The following is a 22,646-nucleotide window of genomic DNA, read 5'->3' as shown; positions in this document are numbered from 1 at the left end:
TTCATAACCTTTCTATAGTTTTCAGCATACAGATCTTTTACGTCTTTGGTTAGGTTTATTCCTAGGTAGTTTATGATTCTTGGTGCAGTTGTGAATGGGATCAGTTTCTTTATTTCTCTTTCTGTTGTTTCATTATTGGTGTATAAAAATGCAACTGATTTCTGTACATTGATTTTGTATCCTGCGACTTTGCTGAATTCATGTATCAGTTCCAGCAGACTTTTGGTGGAGTCTATCAGGTTTTCCATGCAGAGTATCATGTCATCTGCAAAAAGTGAAAGCTTGACTTCATCTTTGCCAATTTTGATGCCTTTGATTTCCTTTTGTTGTCTGACTGCCGATGCTAGAACTTCCAACACTATGTTAAACAACAGCAGTGAGAGTGAACATCCCTGTCATGTTCCTGATCTCAGGGAAAAAGCTCTGTTTTTCCCCATTTAGGATGATATTAGCTGTGGGCTTTTCACAGATGGCTTTTATGATGTTTATGAATGTTCCTTCTATCCCAACTTTCTCAAGGGTTTTTATTAAGAAAGGATGCTTTATTATGCAGCAAAGGCAGTCCTGAGAGGAAAATACATTGCAGTTCAAGCCTATCTCAATAAACAAGTAAAATCCCAAATACAAAATCTAACAGCACACCTAAAGTAACTAGAAGCATAACAGCAAAGACACCACAAACCTAGCAGAAGAAGAGAAATAATAAAGATCAGAGCAGAAATAAACAATATAGAATCTAAAAAACAAACAAAAAAACAGTAGAGCAGATCAATGAGTTGGTTTTTTTGAAAAAATAAACAAAATTGATAAACCTCTAGCCAGGCTTCTCAAGAAGAAAAGAGAGGAGCCAAATAGATAAAATCACAAATGAAAATGTAATTATTACAACCAGTCCCTCAGAAATACAAGCAATTATCAGGGAATACTATGAAAAATTATATGCCAACAAACTGGACAACCTGGAAGAAATGGACAAATTCCTAAACACCCACACACTTCCAAAACTCAAACGGGAAGAAATAGAAAATTTGAACAGACCCATAACTAGTGAAGAAATTGAATCAGTTATCAAAAATCTCCCAAGAAAAGAGTCCAGGACCAGATGGCTTCCCTGGGGAATTCTACCAGACATTTAAAGCAGAGATAATACCTATCCTTCTCAAGCTGTTCCAAAAAAAGAAAGGGAAGGAAAACTTCCAGACTCATTCTATGAGGCCAGCATTATTTTAATTCCCAAACCAGAGACCCAGAAGAAAAAGAGAACTACAGGCCAATATCCCTGATGAATACGGATGCAAAAATTCTCAACAAGATACTAGTAAATCAAATTCAACAGCATATAAAAAGAATTATTCACCATGATCAAGTGGGAATCATTCCTGAGCTTCAGGGCTGGTTCAATATTTGCAAATCAATCAATGTGATACATCACATTAATAAGAGAAAAGATAAGAACCATATGACCCTGTCAATAGATGCAGAAAAAGCATTTGAGCTTACTTTTGTTAAGATTCCACATGAAAGAGATCATATGGTATTTGCCTTTCTCTAATTGCATGAAGCATTATGCCTTCAACGTCCATTCATTGAGTCACAAGTGCCAAGATTTCATTCTTTTTTATAGCTGAATAATATTTCACTGTGTGTGTGTGTGCACGCATGTGCACATGTGCGCACGTGTGCATGAATCCCTTCTTATTCATTCATTCATTGGTGGACACTTAGGTTTTTTCCATGTCTTGGCTATTGTAAATAATGATTCAATAAACATGAGATGCATATATTTTTTCAAATCAGTGTTTTCATTTTTTTTAAGACAAAACCCAGGAGTGGAATTGCTGGATCATATGGTAGTTCTACTTTGAATTTTTTGAAGAAATTCCACACTGTTTTCCATAGTGGTTGCATCAATTTACATTCCTACCAACAGTGCACAAGTGTTCTCTTTTCTCTATATGAATGCCTGCACTTGTTATTTCTTGTCTTTTTGATACCAGCCATTCCTATATGTATGAACTACCTCACTGTGGTTTTGATTTGCATTTCCCTGATAATTAGCGATGTTGAGCATAACTTTATGTACCTGTTGGCTATCTGTATGTCTTGTTTGGAAAAATGTCTATTCAGATATATTGTTTAGTTTGTTTATAGTTGTTGAGTTGTAGAATTTCTTTGTTTTGAATAGTTCTTTATCAGATACATGATTTGCAAGTGATCTTCTCCCCTTCGGTTTGTTGCCTTTTCATTTTGTTGTGCAGTACCTTTTTTTTTTTTTTAATATACTTTGCTTCCTTTGCTGTACAGTAGCTTTTTAGTTTGATGTAGTCCCACTTGTTTTTACTTTTGGTGTCAGATCAAAAAACTCATTGACAAAACTGATGTCAAGGACATTACTGCCTTTGTTTTCTTAGAGTTTTATGGTTTCAGGTCTTCAAGTGTTTAATCATTTTGAGTAAATTTTTTGTGTGATGTAAGAAGTGTTTTTGTGTGTGTGAATGAAAACCTAATTTTTTAAAGTGGGCTCTGGGTACTGAGGGTAAGTCCCTTTCAGTGTTGTGGTGGTGATTTTGTCCTTTTCAATGACGTGAACAATGACTCCTATGTCTGACACTGCATTCTGGTCCATAGCTTTAAGCATGGCTTGTTATATGAATTCAAACAGGTGCTCTAGATTCATGTTTGGCTCCCACAGGGACTCATATATCCCATACATTTGTTTATCGCATATGCTGATGACCAGAAAGTCGTCAGTCACCGTGGGGTAGCTGATGAGGTCTAAAGGGCAATGAAGGGCTTAAAGATTTTGGGAACTAATTGGGCAATTACTAGGTCAGTGTAGTACTGGCCAAACTATTTCTCAGAAAGGAGGTTGGCCACTATGCTCATGAAGGTTTAAGGCTTTATCTGCCAGCCATACTATAGCTCATACACGTTCATCCAGAACTTGAGGTGCAGAGCAGTAGTCTGGACATTGGTGGTGAGTCCAGCCAATCTGATGTACAGCCAGTCAGCCGTGGAAAAATCTTCTGGAAGTCTGTGGTTATCACCTGGGCCTGGAAGTAGGACTAATTGTATTATCTTCTCCCTTTGTTTTATTTTTTATTGAGGTGTAATTAGCATACAATTTTGTATTAGTTTCAGGTGTATAACACTGGTTCAAGAATTCTATACATTACTCACAACTTACCATGATCATTGTCATCACTATCTGTCACCATACAATGTTATTACAATATTATTGGCTATATTCCCTATGCTCTACTTTTCATCTCCATGACTTACTTATTTTATAACTGGAAATTTGTACCTCTTAATCTCCTTTATATCACCCACCCCTTCTTCTCTGGCAGCCACCAGTTTGTTCCCTGTTTTTAAGAGTCTTTTTGTTTGTTTGTTCATTCATTTGTTTTGTTTTTTAGGTCCCACATGTAAGTGAAATCATATAGCATTTGTCTTTTTCTATATGACTTGTTGCACATAGTGTAATACCCTCTAGGTCTATCTATGTTGTCACAAATGACAAGGTTTCACCTTTTTTATGGCTGAGCAATATTCCAGCTCGCGCATGCACATGCACGCGCGTACACATACACACACACACACACACACACACACACACACACCCCACACTGAATCTTTATTCATTCATCTATTTATAGACATAGGTTGCTTCCATAACTTGTTATTATAAATAATGCTGCCATAAACACAGGGATGCACATATCTTTTCAAATTAGTGTTTTTGTATTCTTTGGGTAAATACCCAGTAGAGAAATTACTGAATCATGTAACATTTCTGTTTTTAATATTTTGATAAATCTCCATACTGTTTTCCACAGTGGCTGTACCAATTTGCATTCCCACCAAGTGTGCACAAGATTTTCTTTTTCTCCACCTCCTCACTAACATGTATTATTTCTTGTCTTTTTGACAATAGCCATTCTGACAGTATAAGGTGATATCTCATTGTGGTTTTGATTTGCATTTTGCTGATAATCAGCAATGTTGAGCATCTTTCTTCTTGTGGGTCTGTTGGCCATCTGTATTTCTGTGGAAAAATATCTATTAAGATCTTCTGCCCATTTTTTGATAAAATTACTTTTTTGATATCAAATTTTGTGTTCTTTATACATTTTGGTTATTAACCCCTTATCAGATAAATCATTTGTGAAGATCTTCTCTCATTCAGTAGGTTGTCTTTTCATTTTGTTGACGGTTTCCTTAGCTATGCAAAAGAGTTTTATTTTGTGGTAGTCACAATAGTTTGTTGTTGCTTTTGTTTCCTTTACCTGGAGACATATCTAGAAAAACGTTGCTAAGGCAATGAGAGATTATTGCATATATTTGTATCTAGAAGTTTTATGGTTTCAGATCTCACATTTAGGTCTTTAAACCATTTTGAATTTATTTTTGTGTAGGGTATTAAAGCATATGGTCCAGTTTTCCCAGTACCGTTTATTGAAGGGACTTTCTCCCACTGTATATTCTTGCCTACTTTATTGTAGATTGACCATATAAACATGGGTTTATATCTGGGATCTCTATTCTGTTGATCTTTGTGTCTATTTTTGTACCATACTGCTTTTTTATAGCTTTGTAGTTTATATCTTGAAACCTGGGATTGTGGTACCTCTAGCTTTGTTCTTTAATGACATTGTTTTAGCTATTTGAGTAGCTTTTTTTGGCTTCATACAAATTTCAGTATAATTTTAGTTCTGTGAAAAGTGTTGTTGGTGTTTTAATCAAGATTGCACTGAATTTGCAGATAGCTTTGGACATTGTGGACACGTTAACAATATTAATTCTTCTTAAAGCCATTGGCATGGAATATATTTCCATTTGTTTATATCATCTTCAATTTTTCATGAGTATTTTATGGTTTTCAGAGTATGGGTTTTCACCTCCTTGATTAAGTTTATTCCTCGGTATTTTATATTTTGTGGTGCAATTGCAAATGGGATTGCTTTTTTAAAAATTTCTTTTTCTGCTACTTTGTTATTAGTATATAGAAATGTAACAGATTCTGTATGTTTATTTTGTATTCTGCAAATTTACTGACTACTTTATTTCTAATAGCTTTTAGGTGGAGTCTTTAGGGTTTTATAGAGAGATTATCAAGTCAGTTACAAATAGTGACAGTTTCACTTTTTAATTTGGATGCCTTTTATTTTTCTTGTCTGATTTCCACAGCTAGGACTTCTAGTGCTATGTAGAATAAAGTGGTGGGAGTGAATAGACATCCTTTTCTTGTTCCTGATCTTGGAGGAAAAGTTTTTAGTTTTTCTCCATTGGGTACGATGTTAGCTGTTTTTCATATATGACCTTTATTATGTGGAGCTATGTTCCCTTTAAATCCACTTTGTTCAGAAACTTCATCATAAATGAATGTATTTTTCAAATGTTTTTTCTGCATCTATGGAAATGATCATACAGTTTTTATCTTTTCTTAATGTGATACATCACATCAATTGATTTGTGAATACTGAACTACCCTTGAATCCCTAGAATAAATCCTACTTGATTGTGGTGAATGATTTAAAAAATGTATTGCTGGGGCGCCTGGGTGGCGTAGTCGGTTAAGCGACCGACTTCAGCCAGGTCACGATCTCGCGGCCCGTGAGTTCGAGCCCCGCGTCAGGCTCTGGGCTGATGGCTCGGAGCCTGGAGCCTGTTTCCGATTCTGTGTCTCCCTCTCTCTCTGCCCCTCCCCCATTCATGCTCTGTCTCTCTCTGTCCCAAAAATAAAATAAAATTAAAAAAAAAAAAAAAAAAAAAAAACGTTGGAAAAAATAAAAAATGTATTGCTGAATTTAGTTGATATATTTTGTTGAGGATTTTTGCATCTATGTTCATCAGAGATATTGATATTGGCCTGTAAGTTTTTTTTAAGTTCATTTATTTATTTTGAGAGAGAGAGAGCGTGCAAACATGAGTAGGGGAGGGAAAGAGAAAGAGGGAGAGAGAGAATCCCTGTTAGCACAGAGCCCAATGTGGGGCTCGATCTCATGAACCATGAGATCATGACCTGAGCCAAAATCAAGAGTTGGACACTTAACTGACTGAGCCACTTAGGCGCCCCAGCCTGTAGGGTTTGTTTGTTTGTTTTTTAATAGTTGCCTTTGTCAGGTTTTGGTATTAGGATGATGTTGATTTTATAAGAATAAATTTGGAAATTTTCCTTCTTCTTTTAGGAATAGCTTGAGAAGAATAGGTATTAACTCTTCTTTAAATGTTTGGTAGAATTCACCTATGAAGTGATCTGGTCCAGGACTTTGTTGGGAGTTTTTTGAGCACTGTTCAGTTTTATCATAGGTAATTAGTCTGTTCAAATTTTTTGTTTCTTCCTGATTTAGTTTTGGAAGATTCTATACTTCTAAGAATTTACCCCCCCCCCTTTTTTTTGTAGGTTGTCCAATTTGTTGACATACAAATTTTATGATATTCTCTTATAATTAATTCCTTGTATTTCTGTGGTGTTGGTTATTTTCTCTTCTTTGTTTCTGATTCTGAGTCCTCCTTTTTAAATTTTTTTAATGTTTATTTATTTACTTTTAATTTTTTAAAAGATCTTTTAAAGTTTATTTTGAGAGACAGAAAAAGTGTGAACAGGGGAGGAGCAGAGGGAGAGGAGAGAGTGAGAATCCCAAGCAGGTTTCAGCACTGCTGGCAAGAAGCTCAGTGCAGGGCTCTAACTCATGAACTGTGAGATGATCACCTGAGGCAAAGTCAGACGCTTAACCAACTGAGCCACCCAGGCACCCCAAATGTTTATTTTTGTGAGAGAGTGAGCACATGTGAGCAGAGGAGGGGCAGAGAGAGAGGAAGACACAGAATCTGAAGCTGGTTCCAGGATCTGAGCTGTCAGCACAGAGCCCAACATGGGCCTTGAACTCACAAACCATGAGATATGACCTGAGCTGAAGTCAGACACTTAACCAACTGAGCCGCCCACATGCCTCAAGTCCTCTTTTTCCCTTGATGAGTTTGATGAAGGTTTATCATTTAGTTTATCTCCTCAAAGAACCAGCTCCTGGTTTCATTGTCTTATCTATATATTGTTTTTAGTCTCTATTTCATTTATTTCAACTCTAATCTTAATTTTCCTTCCTTGTAATAGCTTTGGTCTTTGTTCATTGTTCTCTTCCTAATGCTTCAGGTGTAAGATTAGGTGTTTGAGGTTTTTTGTTTTTTATTTTATTTTTTTAAGGTAGGCCCATATCACGATAAGCTTTCCTCTTAGAATTGCTTTTGCTGCATCTCCAAGATTTCAGACCATTTTGTTTTATTTCTTTTTTTAAATTTTTTAAATGTTTATTTATTATTGAGAGACAGAGCAAGAGCATAGGAGGGGTAGAGAGAGGGGGAGAGACAGAATCTTAAACAAGCTTCAGGCTCTGAGCTGTCAGCACAGAGCCCGATGAGGGACTCGAATTCATGAACCAAGAGATCAAGACCTGAGCCAAAGTCAGTAGCTTAACCAACTGAGCCAACCAGGTGCCCAAGACCATTGTGTTTTCATTTGCACTGGTCTCCATGTATTTTTTTCTAAATTTCCTTTTTTATTCGTGGTTAACCCATTCATTGTTTAGTAGCTTGTTTAGCCTCCATGTCCTTTTATGTTTTCCAGATATTCTTCTTGTAATTGATTTGTTTCATACCATTGTGGTTGGAAAAGTTGCTTAATATGATTGCAATCTTCTTAAATTTATTGACTTTTTTGTGGTCTAAAGTGATCTATCCTGGATAATGTTCCATATACACGTGGAAAGAATGTGTATTCTGCTATTTTTGGATGGGCTATTCTGTATATATTTGTTAGGTCCATCTGGTCTAATATGCCATTCAAAGACACTTTCCTTGTTAATTTTCTGTCTGAATGATCTATTAATGTAAATGGGTTGTTAAAGTCCCCTACTACTATTGTATTATTGTCAATTTCTCCCTTTATGTCTGTTAATATTTGGTTTATGTATTTAGGTGCTCCTATGTTAGATACATAGATATTTATAACTGTTATATCCTCTTATTGTATTGATCCCTTATTATATAGTGTTCTTTGTCTCTTACTAGTCTTTGTTTTAAAGTATGTTATGTCTAAGTATTGCTCCCCTTTCTTCCTTATTTTTCCTTCTATTTGTATGGTATGTTTTTTCAGCCCTTCATTTCCAGCCTACATGTCTTTAGGTCTTAAGTGAGTCTCTTCTAGGCAGCATAAAAACACATCTAATTTTTTAAATCTAGTCAGCCCCCCTAGGTCTTTTGATTGGAGCATTTAGTCCATTTAAAGTAATTATTAATAAGTATGTACATATTGCCATTTTGTTAATTGTTTCCTTGTTGTTTGTGTAGTTCTCCTCTGTTCCCTCCTTCTTCTATTGCTCTCTTCTCTTGTGTCTTGATGGATTTCTTTAGTGTTATGCTTGGATTCATTTCTCTTTATTTTTGTGTATCTATTATAGGTTTTTGATTTGGGGTTACCATTAGATTTGTATATAACATCTTATGTGTACAGCAGTCTATGTTAAGTTGGTGGTTGCTTAAGTTTGAACACACTCTAAAGGCATAAATTTTTAGTCCCCCCTCCATGTTTCATGTTATTTGTTGTAATAGTTTATAACTTTTTGTGTATCATATCCCTCAACTGGTTTTTTTTTTTTTTTGAGGATATAGATTTTACTGCTTTTGGGTTTTAAATCCATACTACCTTTATAAGTGATTAAACTACTTCCTTTACTACATGTTTGCTTTTAGTCATGAATTTTCCTTTCATAATTTTTGTTTTAGTCCTGATTATGGCCTTTATTTTCTACTGAAAGAATTGTCTTTCACATTTCTTGTAAGGCTAGTTTAGTGATGATGAACTCTTTTGTTTGGGAAAGTCTTTATCTCTCCTATTCTGAATGATAACCTTGCTGGGTAAAGTATTCTTTTTATTTTTTTTTAATTTATTTTTTTAAAATTTAGATCTAAATTAGCATATAGTACAACAATGATTTTAGGAGTAGATTCCTTAATGTCCTTTACCCATTTAGCCCATCCCCCCTCCACAAGCCCTCTAGTAACCCTCTGTTTGTTCTCCATATTTAAAGTCTCCTATGTTTTGTCCCCCTCCCTGTTTTTATATTTTTTGTTTCCCTTATGTTCATCTGTTCTGTGTCTTAAAGTCCTCATATGAGTGAAGTCACATGATATTTGTTTTTCTCTGATTAATTTCGCTTAGCATAATACCCTCTAGTTCCATCCATGTAGCTGAAAATGGCAAGATTTCATTCTTTTTGATTGCCGAGTAATACTCCATTGTATATATATGCCATATCTTCTTTATCCATTCATCCATCGATGAACATTCGGGCTGTTTCCATACTTTGGTTACTGTTGATAGTGCTGCTATAAACATTGGGGTGCATGTGTCCCTTCAAAACAGCACACCTGTATCCCTTGGACAAATACCTAGTAGTGCAATTGCTGGGTCATAGGGTAATTCCATTTTTAATTTTATTGAGAAACCCCCATACAGTTTTCCAGAGTGGCTGCACCAGTTTGCATTCACACCAGTAGGGCAAAAGAGATCCTCTTTCTCCACATCCTTGCCAACATCTGTTGTTGCCTGATTTGTTAATGTTAGCCATTCTGACAGGTGCGAGGTGGTATCTAATTCTGGTTTTGAGTTCTATTTCCCTGATGATGAGTGATGTTGGGCATTTTTTCATGTGTTGGTTGGCCATCTGGGTGTCTTCTTTGGTGAAATGTCTATTCATGTCTTTTGCCCATTTCTTCACTGGATTATTTGTTTTTGGGGTGTTGAGTTTGATAATTCTTTATAGATTTTGGATACTAACCCTTTACTTGTTAGGTCGTTTGCAAATATCTTCTCCCATTCTGTCGGTTGCCTTTTAGTTTTGCTGATTGTTTCCTTTGCTGTGCGGAAGATTTTTTGATGAGGTCCCAGTAGTTCATTTTTGCTTTTGTTTCCCTTGCTTCTGGAGATGTGTTGTGTAAGAAGTTGCTGCGGCCAAGGTCAAAGAGGTTTTTGCCTGCTTTCTCCTCAAGGATTTTGTTGGCATTCTGTCTTACATTTAGGTCTTTCATCCATTTTGAGTTTATTTTTGTGCCTGGTGTAAGAAAGTGGTCCAGGTTCATTTTTCTGCATATTGCTGTCCAGTTTTCCCAGCACCACTTGCTGAGGAGACTGTCTTTATTCCATTGGATATTCTTTCCTGCTTTGTCAAAGACTGGCCATACATTTGTGGGTCCATTTCTGGATTCTCCATTCTGTCCCAATGATCTGAGTGTCTGTTCTTGTGCCAGTATCATGCTGTCTTGATGATTACAACTTTGTAGCATAGGTTGAAGTCCAGGATTGTGATGCCTCCTGCTTTGGTTTTCTTTTTCAATATCGCTTTGGCTATTCAGGGTCTTTTCTGGCTCCATACAAATTTTAGGTATTCTTTGTTCTAGCACTGTGAAGAATGCTCATGTTATTTGGATAGGGATTGTACTGAATATGTAGATTGCTTTGGGTAGTATTGACATTTTAACAATATTTGTTCTTCCTATCCAGGAGCATGGAATCTTTTTCCATTTTTTGGTGTCTTCTTCAATTTCTTTCATAAGCTTTTAATAGTTTTCAGTGTATAGATTTTTCACCTCTTTGGTTAGATTTATTCCTAGGTATTTTATGGTTTTTGGTGAATTATAAATGGGATCAATCCTTGATCTCTTTCTGTTGCTTCATTGTTGGTGAATAGGAATGAAACTGATTTCTGTGCATTGATTTTATATCCTGCAACTTTGCTGAATTCATGAATCAGATCTAGCAGTTTTTTGATGAAATCTTTTGGGTTTTCCACATAGAGTATCATGTCATCTGCAAAGAGTGAAAGTTTGACCTCCTCCTGGCTGATCTGGATGCCTTTTATTTCTTTGTGTTGTCTGATTGCTGAGGCTAAGACTTCCAATATTATGTTGAATAACAGTGGTGAGAGTGGACATCCCTGTCTTGTTCCTGACCTTATGAGAAAATCTGTTTTTCCCCATTGAGGATGATATTAGCGTTGGGTCATTAATATATGGCTTTTATGATCTCGAGGTATGATCCTTCTATCCCTACTTTCTTGAGGGCTTTTATCAAGAAAGGATGCTGTATTTTGTCAAATTTCTTTTATTGATGTGATGAATCACATTAATTGTTTTGTAGATATTGAATCAGCCCTGCATCCCAGGTATAAATCCCACTTGGTCATGGTGAATAATTTTTTTTAATATATTGTTTGATCCGGTTGGCTAATATCTTGTTGAGGATTTTTGCATCCATGTTTATCAGGGAAATTGGTCTATAGTTCTCCTTTTTAGTGGGGTCTCTGTCTGGTTTTAGAATCAAGGTAATGCTGGCCTCATAGAAAGAGTTTGGAAGTTTTCCTTCCATTTCTATTTTTTTGGAACAGCTTCAAGAGAATAGGTGTTAACTCTTCCTTAAATGGTAGAATTGCCCCAGGGAGCCATCTGGCCCTAGACTCTTGTTTTTTGGGAAATTTTTATTACTCATTCGATTTCTTTGCTGGTTATGGGTCTGTTCAAATTTTCTATTTATTCTTGTTTCAGTAGTGTATATGTTTCTAGGAATTTGTCCATTTCTTCCAGATTGTCCATTTTATTGGCATATAATTCCTCATAATATTCTCTTATTGTTTTTATTACTGCTGTGTTGGTTGTGATCTCTCCTCTTTTGTTCTTGATTTTATTTATTTGGGTCCTTTCCTTTTTCTTTTCGATCAAACTGGCTAGGGGTTTATCAATTTTGTTAATTCTTTCAAAGAGCTAGCTTCTGGTTTCACTGATCTGTTCTACTGTTTTTGTTTTGCTTTTGTTTTTTGGTTTTTTTTAATTCGGGTTTATTCGCATTAATTTCTGCTCTAATCTTTATTATTTCCTGTCTTCTGCTGGTTTTGGGTTTTATTTGCTGTTCTTTTTCCAGCTCTTTAAGGCTTAAGGTTAGGTTGTGTATCTGAGATCTTTCTTCCTTCTTTAGGAAGGCCTGCATTGCCATATACATTCCTCTTATGACCGCCTTTGCTGTGTCCCATACGTTTTGGGTTGTGGTGTTATCATTTTCATTGGCTTCCATATACTTTTTAATCTCCTCTTTAACTTCTTAGTTGGCCCATTCACTCTTTAGTAGGATGTTCTTAGTCTCCAAGTATTTGTTACCTTTCCAAATTTTTTCTTGTGGTAGATTTCGAGTTTCATAGTGTTGTGGTCTGAAAATATGCACGGTATAATCTTGATCTTTTTGTACTTGCTGAGGACTGATTTGTGTCCCAGTATGTGGTCTATTCTGGAGAATGTTCCATGTGCACTGGAGAGGTGCTTTAGGATGAAATGTTCTGAATATATCCATTAAGTCCATCTGGTCCAGTGTGTCAGTCAAAGCCATGGTTTCCTTGTTGATTATTTGATTAGATTATCTGTTGATTGCTGTGAGTGGGGTGTTGAAGTCTCCTACTATTATGGTATTACTATCAGTGAGTTTATGTTTGTGATTAATGGATTTATATATTTGGGTGCCTCCACATTTGGTGCATAAATGTTTACAATTGTTAGGTCTTCTTGGAGGATAGACCCTTAATTATGATATAATGCCCTTCTTCATCTCTTGATACAGACTTTATTGTAAAGTCTCGATTGTCTGATAGAAGTATGGCTACTCTGGCTTTCTTTTGTTGAAAGATGATAGATGGTTCTCCATCCCCTTACTTTCAATCTGAAGGTGTCTTTAGGTCTAAAGTGGGTCTCTTGTAAATAGCATAAAGATGGATCTTGTTTTCTTATCCATTCTATTACCCTATGTCTTTTGATTGGAGCATTGAGTCCATTGACATTTAGAGTGAGTACTGAAAGATAACAATTTATTGCCATTATGTTGCTTGTAGAGTTGGAGTTCCTGGTGGTGTTCTCGGATCCTTTCTAATCTTTGTTGCTTTTGGTATCTATCTATCTATCATCTATTTTTTTTTTCATCTTTTCTCCCCTCAGAGAGTCCCCCCTAAAATTTCTTGTAGGGCTGGTTTAGTGTCACAAACTCCTTTAACTTTTGTTTGTCTGGGAAACTTTATCTCTGCTTCTATTTTGAATGACAGCCTTGATGGATAACGAATTCTTGGTTGCATATTTTTCTGATTCAGCACGTTGAATATATCTTGCCACTCCTTTCTGGCCTGCCAAGTTTCTATGGATAGGTCTGCTGCAAGCCTGATCTGTCTTCCCTTGTAGGTTAAGGACTTTTTTTCTCTTGCTGCTTTCATGATTCTCTCCTTGCCTGAGTGTTTTGTGAATTTGACTCTGCTATGCCTTGTCGATGGTCAGTTTCTGTTGAATGTAATGGGGATCCTCTGTGTTTCCTGGATTTTGATGTCTGTGTCTTTCCCCAGGTTAGGAAAGTTTTCTGCTATGATTTGCTCATATAACCCTTCTACCCCTATTTCTCTTCCTTTTCTGGGATGCCTATGATCCTGATGTTGTTCTTTTTTAATGAGTCATTGATTTAATTCTTAAATCATGCTCTTTTGCCTTAATCTCCCTCTTTTTTTCTGTTTCATTATTCTCCATAAGTTTGTCCTCTATATCGCTGATTCTCTGTTCTGCCTCCTCCATCCTTGCCTCTGCAGCATCCATTTGAGATTGCAGCTCAGTTATCGCATTTTTTATTTCATCCTGACTAGCTTTTACTTCTTTTTTCTCTGCAGAAAGCGATTCTAATCTATTGTCAACTCCAGCTAGTATTCTTATTATCATGATTCTAAATTCTGGTTCAGACACCTTGCTTATATCTGTATTGGTTAAGCCCCTGGCTGTCATTTCTTCCTGCTCTTTCTTTTGGGGTGAATTCCTTCGTTTCATCATTTTGAACGTAGAAAAGGAATTAAGGAGGTAGAAAAAATTAAAATTAAAATTATAAAAATATTAAAATATTAAAATTAAAAACAAATACACACACACACAAAAATGAATAAATGATGCTAGGTCCTAGGTGTGTTTTGGTCTGGGTATTGAAAGTGGCTTGATAGATTAGAGAAAAAAGGAAAAAAAAGGAAATCATTTGAAAATTTGAAAAAAATGAATACAATGAAGTAGACTAAAATAAAATGATGGAGGTAAAATAGAATTTGAAAAAATTTACACAAAAGTAAAAAATATAGTAGAAAAAATAAAAATATTTTTAATAAAAATTGAAAATAAAAATGAACTTTTTCTTTCTGTATTCAAGAAAAGAAATGAAAGAGAGGAGAGAAAGAAAGAAAATCGAATAGATGGACCTAACAGATTGAAATACAACTGAAATTACTTTGTTTTCCTCTAGAAGTCAAACTGTGAAGTGCTTTACAGTCCGTAAACTAAGCAGGTGGTGAGACTTGTGTTCTTGAAGAGCGAGGTTGGCCCAGTTGGGCAGGGCTTAGTGTAATGGCTTCCTTCTCCACTAGATGGCACTGATAGCCTACTGGGATGGATTGCTGTGGTGCTTGTAGGTGAGTATACGCATGCGTGGAAGTGGTGAAAATGGCGTCACCCAGCTACTCAGTCTCTAGTACTGGAACTCTCTTCTCCCTGATCAGTAATTGTGCACCCGTCCTTCATCTTCAGATTCTGTCCACTCCTCACTTCCACACTGTCCATGACGAAGCCCCAGGCAGCACCTCCCTCCCGAGTTTTGTCTCAGATGCGGCTGCCTTCCCTGGACCCCCACTTCTGAGGGACTGTGGCTTTGACCCATTCCGCCCCTCTGCAGAGGGTCTCATCGAGCAATGGCCAGGTGCTGGCCACACCCAGGAACGCTTGGAGAACCATGCTGCTGCCGATGCCCAGAGACTGCAGCCAGGTGCCAGACAGCCCCCCAAAAAGTTCACGAAACAGTGTAGCAGCAGCTCCTCAGGGATTATGGAAAATCACAACACACATCTGGCACCAGGCTTCATCCCCAATGACCTTGTTCCAGCACCAGTGAATGTGGCCGTTCTCTGAGGTCTGCTGCGCCCAGGTGGCCTCACAGCTTCTACTAAATGTCCTTCCAGCAGTGGAACCACTTCTCCTCGTGTGGCCCAAGAATCTCCCGGACCCCACTCTGCTCCTGGGGATTCACCCTTCCCACCAGAGCACCGCCAGGTATCGAGCTGTGGAGTTTTAGACTCTGCACTCACCCTGTTTAGTCTTAATGGAATCTAAACCCTCTCTTTTCTCCTTTCTCCCTTTTTAGTTCAGTCCCTGCAGCTGTTTCCAATTTTCCTCTTTCTCTCCAGCTACTTTTGGGAAAGGGTGCTTTTCCCATATTCTTCCCCCCACCCCCATCTCCGTCCTCTCTCCACATGCAAAAGCGGCTCCCCGCCCTCCACAGCTTTTCTCTCCCTAAGTTCACCTCTCCATGCTGCATTCTGAATTCTGTGGTTCAAGTTGTGCAGATTGTTGTATTAATCCTCAGATCAGTTTTCTAGGTGTGCAGGATGGTTTAGTGTTGGTCTGGCTGTATTTCATGGACATGAGACACACAAAAAACTTCTATGCTGTTCTGCCATCTTGGCTCCTCCCCAGGGTAAAGTATTATTAGTTTCAGGCAATTTCTTCCTTGCAGTACTTTGAATATATCATGCCGCTCCATTCTGGCCTGCAAAGCTGCTGAGAATCAGCTAGAAGCCTTATGGGTTTTCCTTTGTGCGTAACTATTTACTCTTCCTAATCTAAAAATTCCCTCTTTATGATTGCTTTTTGCCATTTTGATTACTTTGTGTCTTGGTGTGGATCTCCTTGGGTTCATTTTGTTAGGAACTCTCTGTGATTCCTGGATCTGCATATCTGTTTCCTTCCCCAGATTAGGTAAGTTTTCAGTATTTCTTCAAATTTTCTGCCTCCTGCTCTTTCTTCTTCTGGGATCCCTATAAATGTTATTATGCTTAATGATGTTGCAGAGTTCCCCTTAAGCTATTCTCATTTTTTAATTTTTTCCCTTTTTGCTATTAGCTTGGTTACTTTCAATCATCCTCTTTCAGATTGCTGATTCATTCCTCTGCATCCTCTAATCTGCTGTTATTCCCTCTAGTGCATTTTTAATTTATTATTGAATTTTTCACCTGTTACTTTTTTGTTTTCTACTTGAAGTTCTCGTTGAGTTCATCCATTCTTTCCTCAAGTCCAGGGAGTAGCTTTATGACCATTACTTTCAATTCTTTATCAGGCATATTGCTTATCACAGTTTAATTTAGCTCTTTTTTTCTGATACTGTTTTATTCTTTCATTTGGTACATATTCCTCTATCTCATTTGCTTAACTTTGTTTCCATGTATTAGGTAAGTCAGCTACATCTCCTTGTCTTGAAAGTGGTGGCCTTGTGTAGAAGAGGTCCTGTGGTGCCCTGTAGCACAATCCCTGGTGACAATCCCTAGTCACCGGAACTGAGAGCTGCAGTGGTGTCTCTTCTGTGGGCTGCTTGTGCCCTGTTGTTGTGGCTAAGCCACTTGTTATCTCAGACTGCTGTAATGACCCACTGCCTGCTATAAGCACACTGGGCAGGGTTTGGTCCCTCTGCTGATAACAGGACTGTCTAGGCCATTGTGGTGGGCAAGACTGGCAGTCAAGGTAACTGAAATTAGCCTCTCTGCCAGTTGCAGGCACACCAAAAGGTAAGGCTTGCTTCCTACAAGGCCAACTGAAAGGCTTTCATTGGTAGGCTGCAATCAGACTAAGCATCTGCAGTTACCCTCTTTGCCACAGCAGGTGCAAAAGCAGTTGAGCTTGCTCCCTGTGCAGCCAGCTAAGAGGCTCAATTGGTGAAACTGCAGGCACACTGGTGTGTGGGGTTATCCCCCTTCTCCTCACTTTGGAGTGGTGCTGGTCAGACTTGCAGGGGGCTGGATGCCTACTGAGGAGGGTGGGTCTGTGGGGCAATCCAGGGGCAGGGCATGTAGTGCTAGCAAGATAGGTGGAGAGTGTTAACAATGACTCACACAAGTATCTGGTTTTCCTGTCTGGAGAAGAGAAATGGTGCCTGCTGGTTCTCCACCCCACCCCCCCACCGCACCCCCCAGAGAAATCTAAAGATCCCTGGCCTTCCAGTGCACATTCTGAAATTAGTAAATCAATCTCCTTCACATATACCCCAGGCACTTTTCAAATTGCTGCTTCTGTGCTGTCTTGAGTTACTAAGCTGATTCTTTAAGGGCAGGGACTCATTTTCCTATTGTCCTCCTGCTCTCCTAGACTTAAGGTGGCTGATCTTTAAAGTATGTTTTTAAAGCCCTGCTTATTTTAAATGCTCCTGAAGTTAAACACCGCTGGTTTGCAAGGCCACATAAGGGGACTGGTCTTCCCAGTGTGGGTCCCCTGTGCCTGGAGTGCCTGGTATGAGGTCTCGTCCTTTTCGCTTCTCCATTCTGGTGGTATCCCTCCCATTTGTGGTTACTCTCACCAGGGTTTTGGTTTCCACTCTTCATACCTTTTTCAATGTGATCTCCTCTCTACAATGGACTGTGGGAGATCTGTTCTACCAGTCTTCAGGATGTTTTCAGAGTTAGCTGTATAAATACATCTGCTATGTTGGTGGCCTGTGGGATGAGGTGAGCTCAGGTTCCTCCTACTCTGCCATCTTCTCTCTTCCCTGAACTTTCTCTCTTCCATTCATTCAATAAGGGTAGTTGAAGATTAAAAAAAATCTTTAAGAATTTTATCAAGGAGCAAATTCCAACAGGTTGAATGACTAATGGAAAGTTTGCTACTTTAGAACACTAACTCTGTCAGGCAAGTAGTCTTTTCCCCATTTGACATAAGTTTTCATTGAGAAAAGCAATTTTTTCATGATTATATAACATGCCAAAGATGAGAGTTCAATTCAAACATAGATCTGCCTGAGAAAGCCACTTTCTACTATTCCAATAGTAGACAAATTTTAGCATGCTTTAGAATATCTAAATATTGCAGTGCTCAATCCAAATACAGATTCCCAGATGGCCTCTTGGAATATGTATCTTTTATAAACACACCAGGTAAATGCGATGTGGTCCAGGATCCATACTTAACTAGAGTCCATTAACTCTGAAAACTGCCTACTCAAGAAAATCAGAAATCAGGTATCTTTAAATTAGTATTTGTTATTATTATCTGGCTATACACCAGCTATTCCTTAGCTACTAGAGTCCTAGAAGTCTTACCCAAGAGGCTATATGATAGAATATGCCAGGAACATTTTATAAGTATAGAGGATTCTTGTTAAATTTGAATCTGGTAAAAATAATAAACCTACCTTCCCTGAATTAACCATAAGATATAATTCATCATGATTGGGGCACTATTAATTATGTCAAAACAGTAGGAATTAATTAATTGGAACCATCCCGAGCAAACCAAGGTACCTGAAGGAAAAATCAAACTAACTTTTTCTCACCATGTCCTACAACTATTATGTATTTTTATAAACTCAATACCATGTTCCTAGTCCAAAAAAAATTAGTAGGTTTACCATTTGTTTCATTTTATTTTGATGAATATTATTTACAAAGAAGAAGAAACCACTTTTCTTGTTTGTACAAAGTCAATCCAAAGTGGAGATGTATTTGTGAAGTACTAAAAGAGAACACCAAGGGACAGAAGATCTGCATTCAAATTAAAATGTCATTTTGTAGCTATGACCTTGGATTATTTTTCTTACTTGGGCCTCAGTTTCATCATCTGTAAAATAAGGAATATCTACTAAACAACCACTTTAGAATTATCAGTGGATCAAATGAGGTAACAGGCATTTTGAAAGTATCTCAAAATAGCTGGAAAATGTTATAATTATAGACAAAATAAATTTGAAGGGAAACATTACAAGACATATCTTCTGACAGCAGCTGTAATGATATTACTAGATGTTTACAGATTGTTTTTGATGTAAATGTTGCCACTTCCCTCATTGTATTCCCCGAGAAGGATGGGATTCTAGATCTCTCAGGAGCCCCAGGATTGACAGTGAGTATTGTTTACATAGAAAGTCCCTGACAGTTGTCTTCATTGTTTGATTATACTTATCAAAAAGAAAAAAATACCATTACCTTCAGCACCTGTAGAATTGGACATGACTCTCAAAAGTACAATCCTATTACATTCTCACTACATAACAGCTACTGTGGTGAGTTCTCTGGCCCCATCCTTAGACCCAAGGATGGCCGAGTCAGCACCAAGAAATTCTTACAGACTGATTTTGTGAAGAATGCCTGTGACCAAGTGCCAGCACCTTCAAGAATTAGGACTGGCCCAGATGCTACTTATCCATATGATCTTAGGCAAGATGTACTTATAAAATGAGGTGATAGTCTTAGAGGATCATTCTGACATTCTATAAGTCTCAATGACTACCATCTTGGGTATTTTCCTATTCTTTGTCATAACAGAAAAAAAAAATCACAGTTAAGCAGATATAGATGTTTTAAATAGATTTAAAACAGTTTCAGGATACATTGGGACTGATTAAAAGATAAAATCTTTTCCACATGCAGTGAAATCGTAGTTGTAAACAAACTAAGAAACATTTTTTACAAGATAATTTGCCATATGACCTCAAGGTGTTAGACAATTTTTAAAGGCCTTATAATTTCTGAATTTTTCAATTGAGAGATTCTTGGCATTTTAAGTGTCTAGAAGACTGCCTTCATTTTTGGATATTTTCTTCTACATTTTCCAGTCTATTATCATTACAGAAGAAAACATTTAGCATACAATTACAGAAATAGATAATTAACCAGATTTAAAGTAACTTCAAGATACATTTACACTGAAATATACAGAGAAAATAGCTGAGTCAAAACACACATTCACAGTCTCAATTTCATTAATTTATGGAAACTATTTAAATATGAACCAGGTAACATCTTACATGGTAACTGAATTCTTTATATTTAACTAGAGACATGTATAACACTTACAACATTTACACAATACTATTTTCAAAATAGGGTTTTGACCTCTAAGAATAAAAGTTCTTAGTGACAAACTTTAGGCAGCAGCTTAGCCCAGTGGATATTAACTTTGTTCTAAGAAGCAGCTACATATAAACAGTCCCTCATACCCTGCAGCAAGACAAAAGTGATATTAAGAAAGTTTTAAGGCAGAAAAAAAGAATCCTACAAGTGTAAGGTCCAATGACAATGTTTACAAATGAACATAAGATCTCAATTATTTAACTGAGCAAGTGACTTAATTTACACATTAACTCCTTTCCTGTTTCAGATTCTGGGAATATTTATGCTTACCCTACTGTGCAAGGCATTGAGAACACAGAGGAGGATTGGACATGGTTTCAGTGGTGGGCTGGTACACGTTTAACAAAACCCTTCTTGGGAAGAGAATCCTTTACTTATAATATTTATGGATCCCTATGGTATAAATACTCCTATGTCCCATTTCAAGCTACCAACAATTTGGTAACTGGCTCACAAAATTCCTAACAATTCAACAGTCATCTCTTACAAACTATTATTAGCTAAGCTCCAATACACTACTGTATGGTCCCCACCCTCAAGTAGCTCGTAATCTCTTTGTGGGTACACACTTAAGAGGCTAGACAAGAACAGGGAAGATAGGGATAAAATTTAAATAATTCAGTTACAGAATTTGTAAGCAGTTTTAAAACTCAAAAGGAACAAAATCTGTGGAATTTTTGTACTTGTTTTCTATTCCACTTTTCCTTTTAATTTCAGAAAATTAAAATGCAGCATATTTTCAGTAAAGGGTAAGTGGAATAAGAAGGAAAAAGACAAGAAAAAACATCCCAAGATTTATGTTAACAGTGATGTTTCCATCAGAAGAAAATGCTTACTAAGATAAGGGCAAATATAATATAACTTTTAAAATTTAAGCCCTTTCAGTTCAGTTCCAAGTCCTGAAGATTTATCCTGTCCTCTTTGGCTGCAGCTTTGATGAGATTAGTATCGTGCAAAAGAAGCTAGCTAAAGAACACACTTCTTCACACCACTCACACTATCAGCTCATAATAATAAGGCAAAACTAAATTCTGGAATATGATAACTGAACTTCTTTTGCATAGTCACCTTCTTGGATCAGATCTTGGGTAAGTGCCGGCTGGGGTGACCAGGAAATTCTTCTGGTAACAAAACATGGAGTCTACAGGTTGGGCACGTCCCCTGTTGCATCAGCCAAGGTCTAATGCACTAAAGGAGCAAAAATATTCATGTCAGACTCTCAGACTAACAGAGGTAACTGCTACACTATATAATCAGTTACCAGCCAACCTGTCTTCTGGTGGATCTTAAAACCTTATCTAGTAGATTGCCAAGCCAATTGCTGCAATAATGGCACCTTCTCTGATTCACTAAGCAATATAGCTGGTACACTTTTCAGCCAGTTTATTAGGATCCTTTCTCCAAACCCAATTTTCAGGATGAGTACCAATTCTTCCTAACAAAGAGGCTGAGGAAACCTGCCACATATTTTTCCTCTAGTTAATTATATATTGTTCTCCTTTATAATCCAGAAAAAAATACAAAAGTGACTAATACCTTGTACCAAGTGCTAATGGTGTTTTGAATTTAAAATCCCTAGATGATGGATATACTTTTCAGATGTCTTTTTGGTGAAAATGAAGTATTCTTTAGCTATGAACTATCTGTTAAGTCATTCGCTTGAGTAAAAACTCTCCAAAAACAAATCAATTTTACCTGTATAAATAATGAGAGCCGGTCAGATGAGAGAAGATTAAGAATAGGCACTATACCATTTGCAACTACGTGGATGGAGCTGGAGGGTTTTATGCTCAGTGAAATTAGTCAGAGAAAGAAAAATATCATATGACTTCGCTCATACGAGGACTTTAAGACACAGAACAGATGAACATAAGGGAAGGGAAGCAAAAATAATATAAAAACAGGGAGGGGGACAAAACATAAGAGACTCTTAAATGTGGAGAACAAACAGAGGGTTACTGGAGGGGTTGTGGGAGGGGGGATGGGCTAAATGTGTAAGGGGCATTAAGGAATCTACCCCTGAAATCATTGTTGCACCATATGCTAACTAACTTGGATGTAAATTAAAAACAAACAGGAAAAAGAATAGGCACTATATATTAGGCTCACTAACTGTAATAACCCTAGAAAAGTAACCTCAGTGGGTCACCTGCTTTCTATTCTACAGACAATGGCAAAGAATAAGAAGTTTCATTAAACATTTATTTTCTAAATGGAAGCTTCAAATGGCTCAGTATCTTTCCTGGTCTTTTGGGAGTAGCCGTTCTGTGTCCACTTCTTCATATCAGAGTAGATACAAACTATGTGTCACGTTATACATATACGGCTTGAATGAGCCGGCTACTTACTGTTCACTTCCCTGAGAAGACTGTATGTAAGATTATCTTTTCCTGGGTCAAATTACATCTTTGCGCCATTAGACTTGGATCATAAATTGTATATCGATAGCATTTGCACAGCAACACCAGAAACTAATCTATACAAATGCCAAGAATCAACAAAAGATATGCCAGTCTCAGATTTTTCTAATATCAAAACTGAAACTTGAGCACCTAAAAAGCAAATACAAGGCCCGGAAAGACGGTTAAGGTGAGTCTTTTGCTTTCTAAGGGAAGGGGTCATCAGTAAATGGGAACAAAGGACACTATA

General features: G+C 37.2%; 1 protein-coding gene across 11 annotated transcripts in view; it reads right to left on the bottom strand.

The window, feature by feature from the left end:
* DZIP3 (DAZ interacting zinc finger protein 3) overlaps nt 1-22,646 on the bottom strand; it is a 131,638-nt gene that overhangs the window by 13,724 nt on the left and 95,268 nt on the right. For 10 of the 11 annotated variants that reach the window (XR_006207127.1, XM_042955181.1, XM_042955179.1 and 7 more), the window contains one exon: nt 21,066-21,185. Coding sequence is in view for 10 of the 11 variants with exons in the window: in XM_042955181.1 (XP_042811115.1) it covers nt 21,075-21,185 (111 nt within the window). In the remaining variant the exon portion in view is untranslated. Of the gene's footprint in view, nt 1-18,853; nt 20,085-21,065; nt 21,186-22,646 lie in introns of those variants that run through there. The other variant, XM_042955182.1, reaches the window with a different exon arrangement.

The sequence above is a fragment of the Panthera leo genome, chromosome C2 (genome assembly GCF_018350215.1).
Source record: "Panthera leo isolate Ple1 chromosome C2, P.leo_Ple1_pat1.1, whole genome shotgun sequence".
NCBI lineage: Eukaryota > Metazoa > Chordata > Mammalia > Carnivora > Felidae > Panthera > Panthera leo.
Note: the sequence above shows the minus strand (reverse complement) of the source record. Positions and strands in the feature narration are given on the sequence as shown.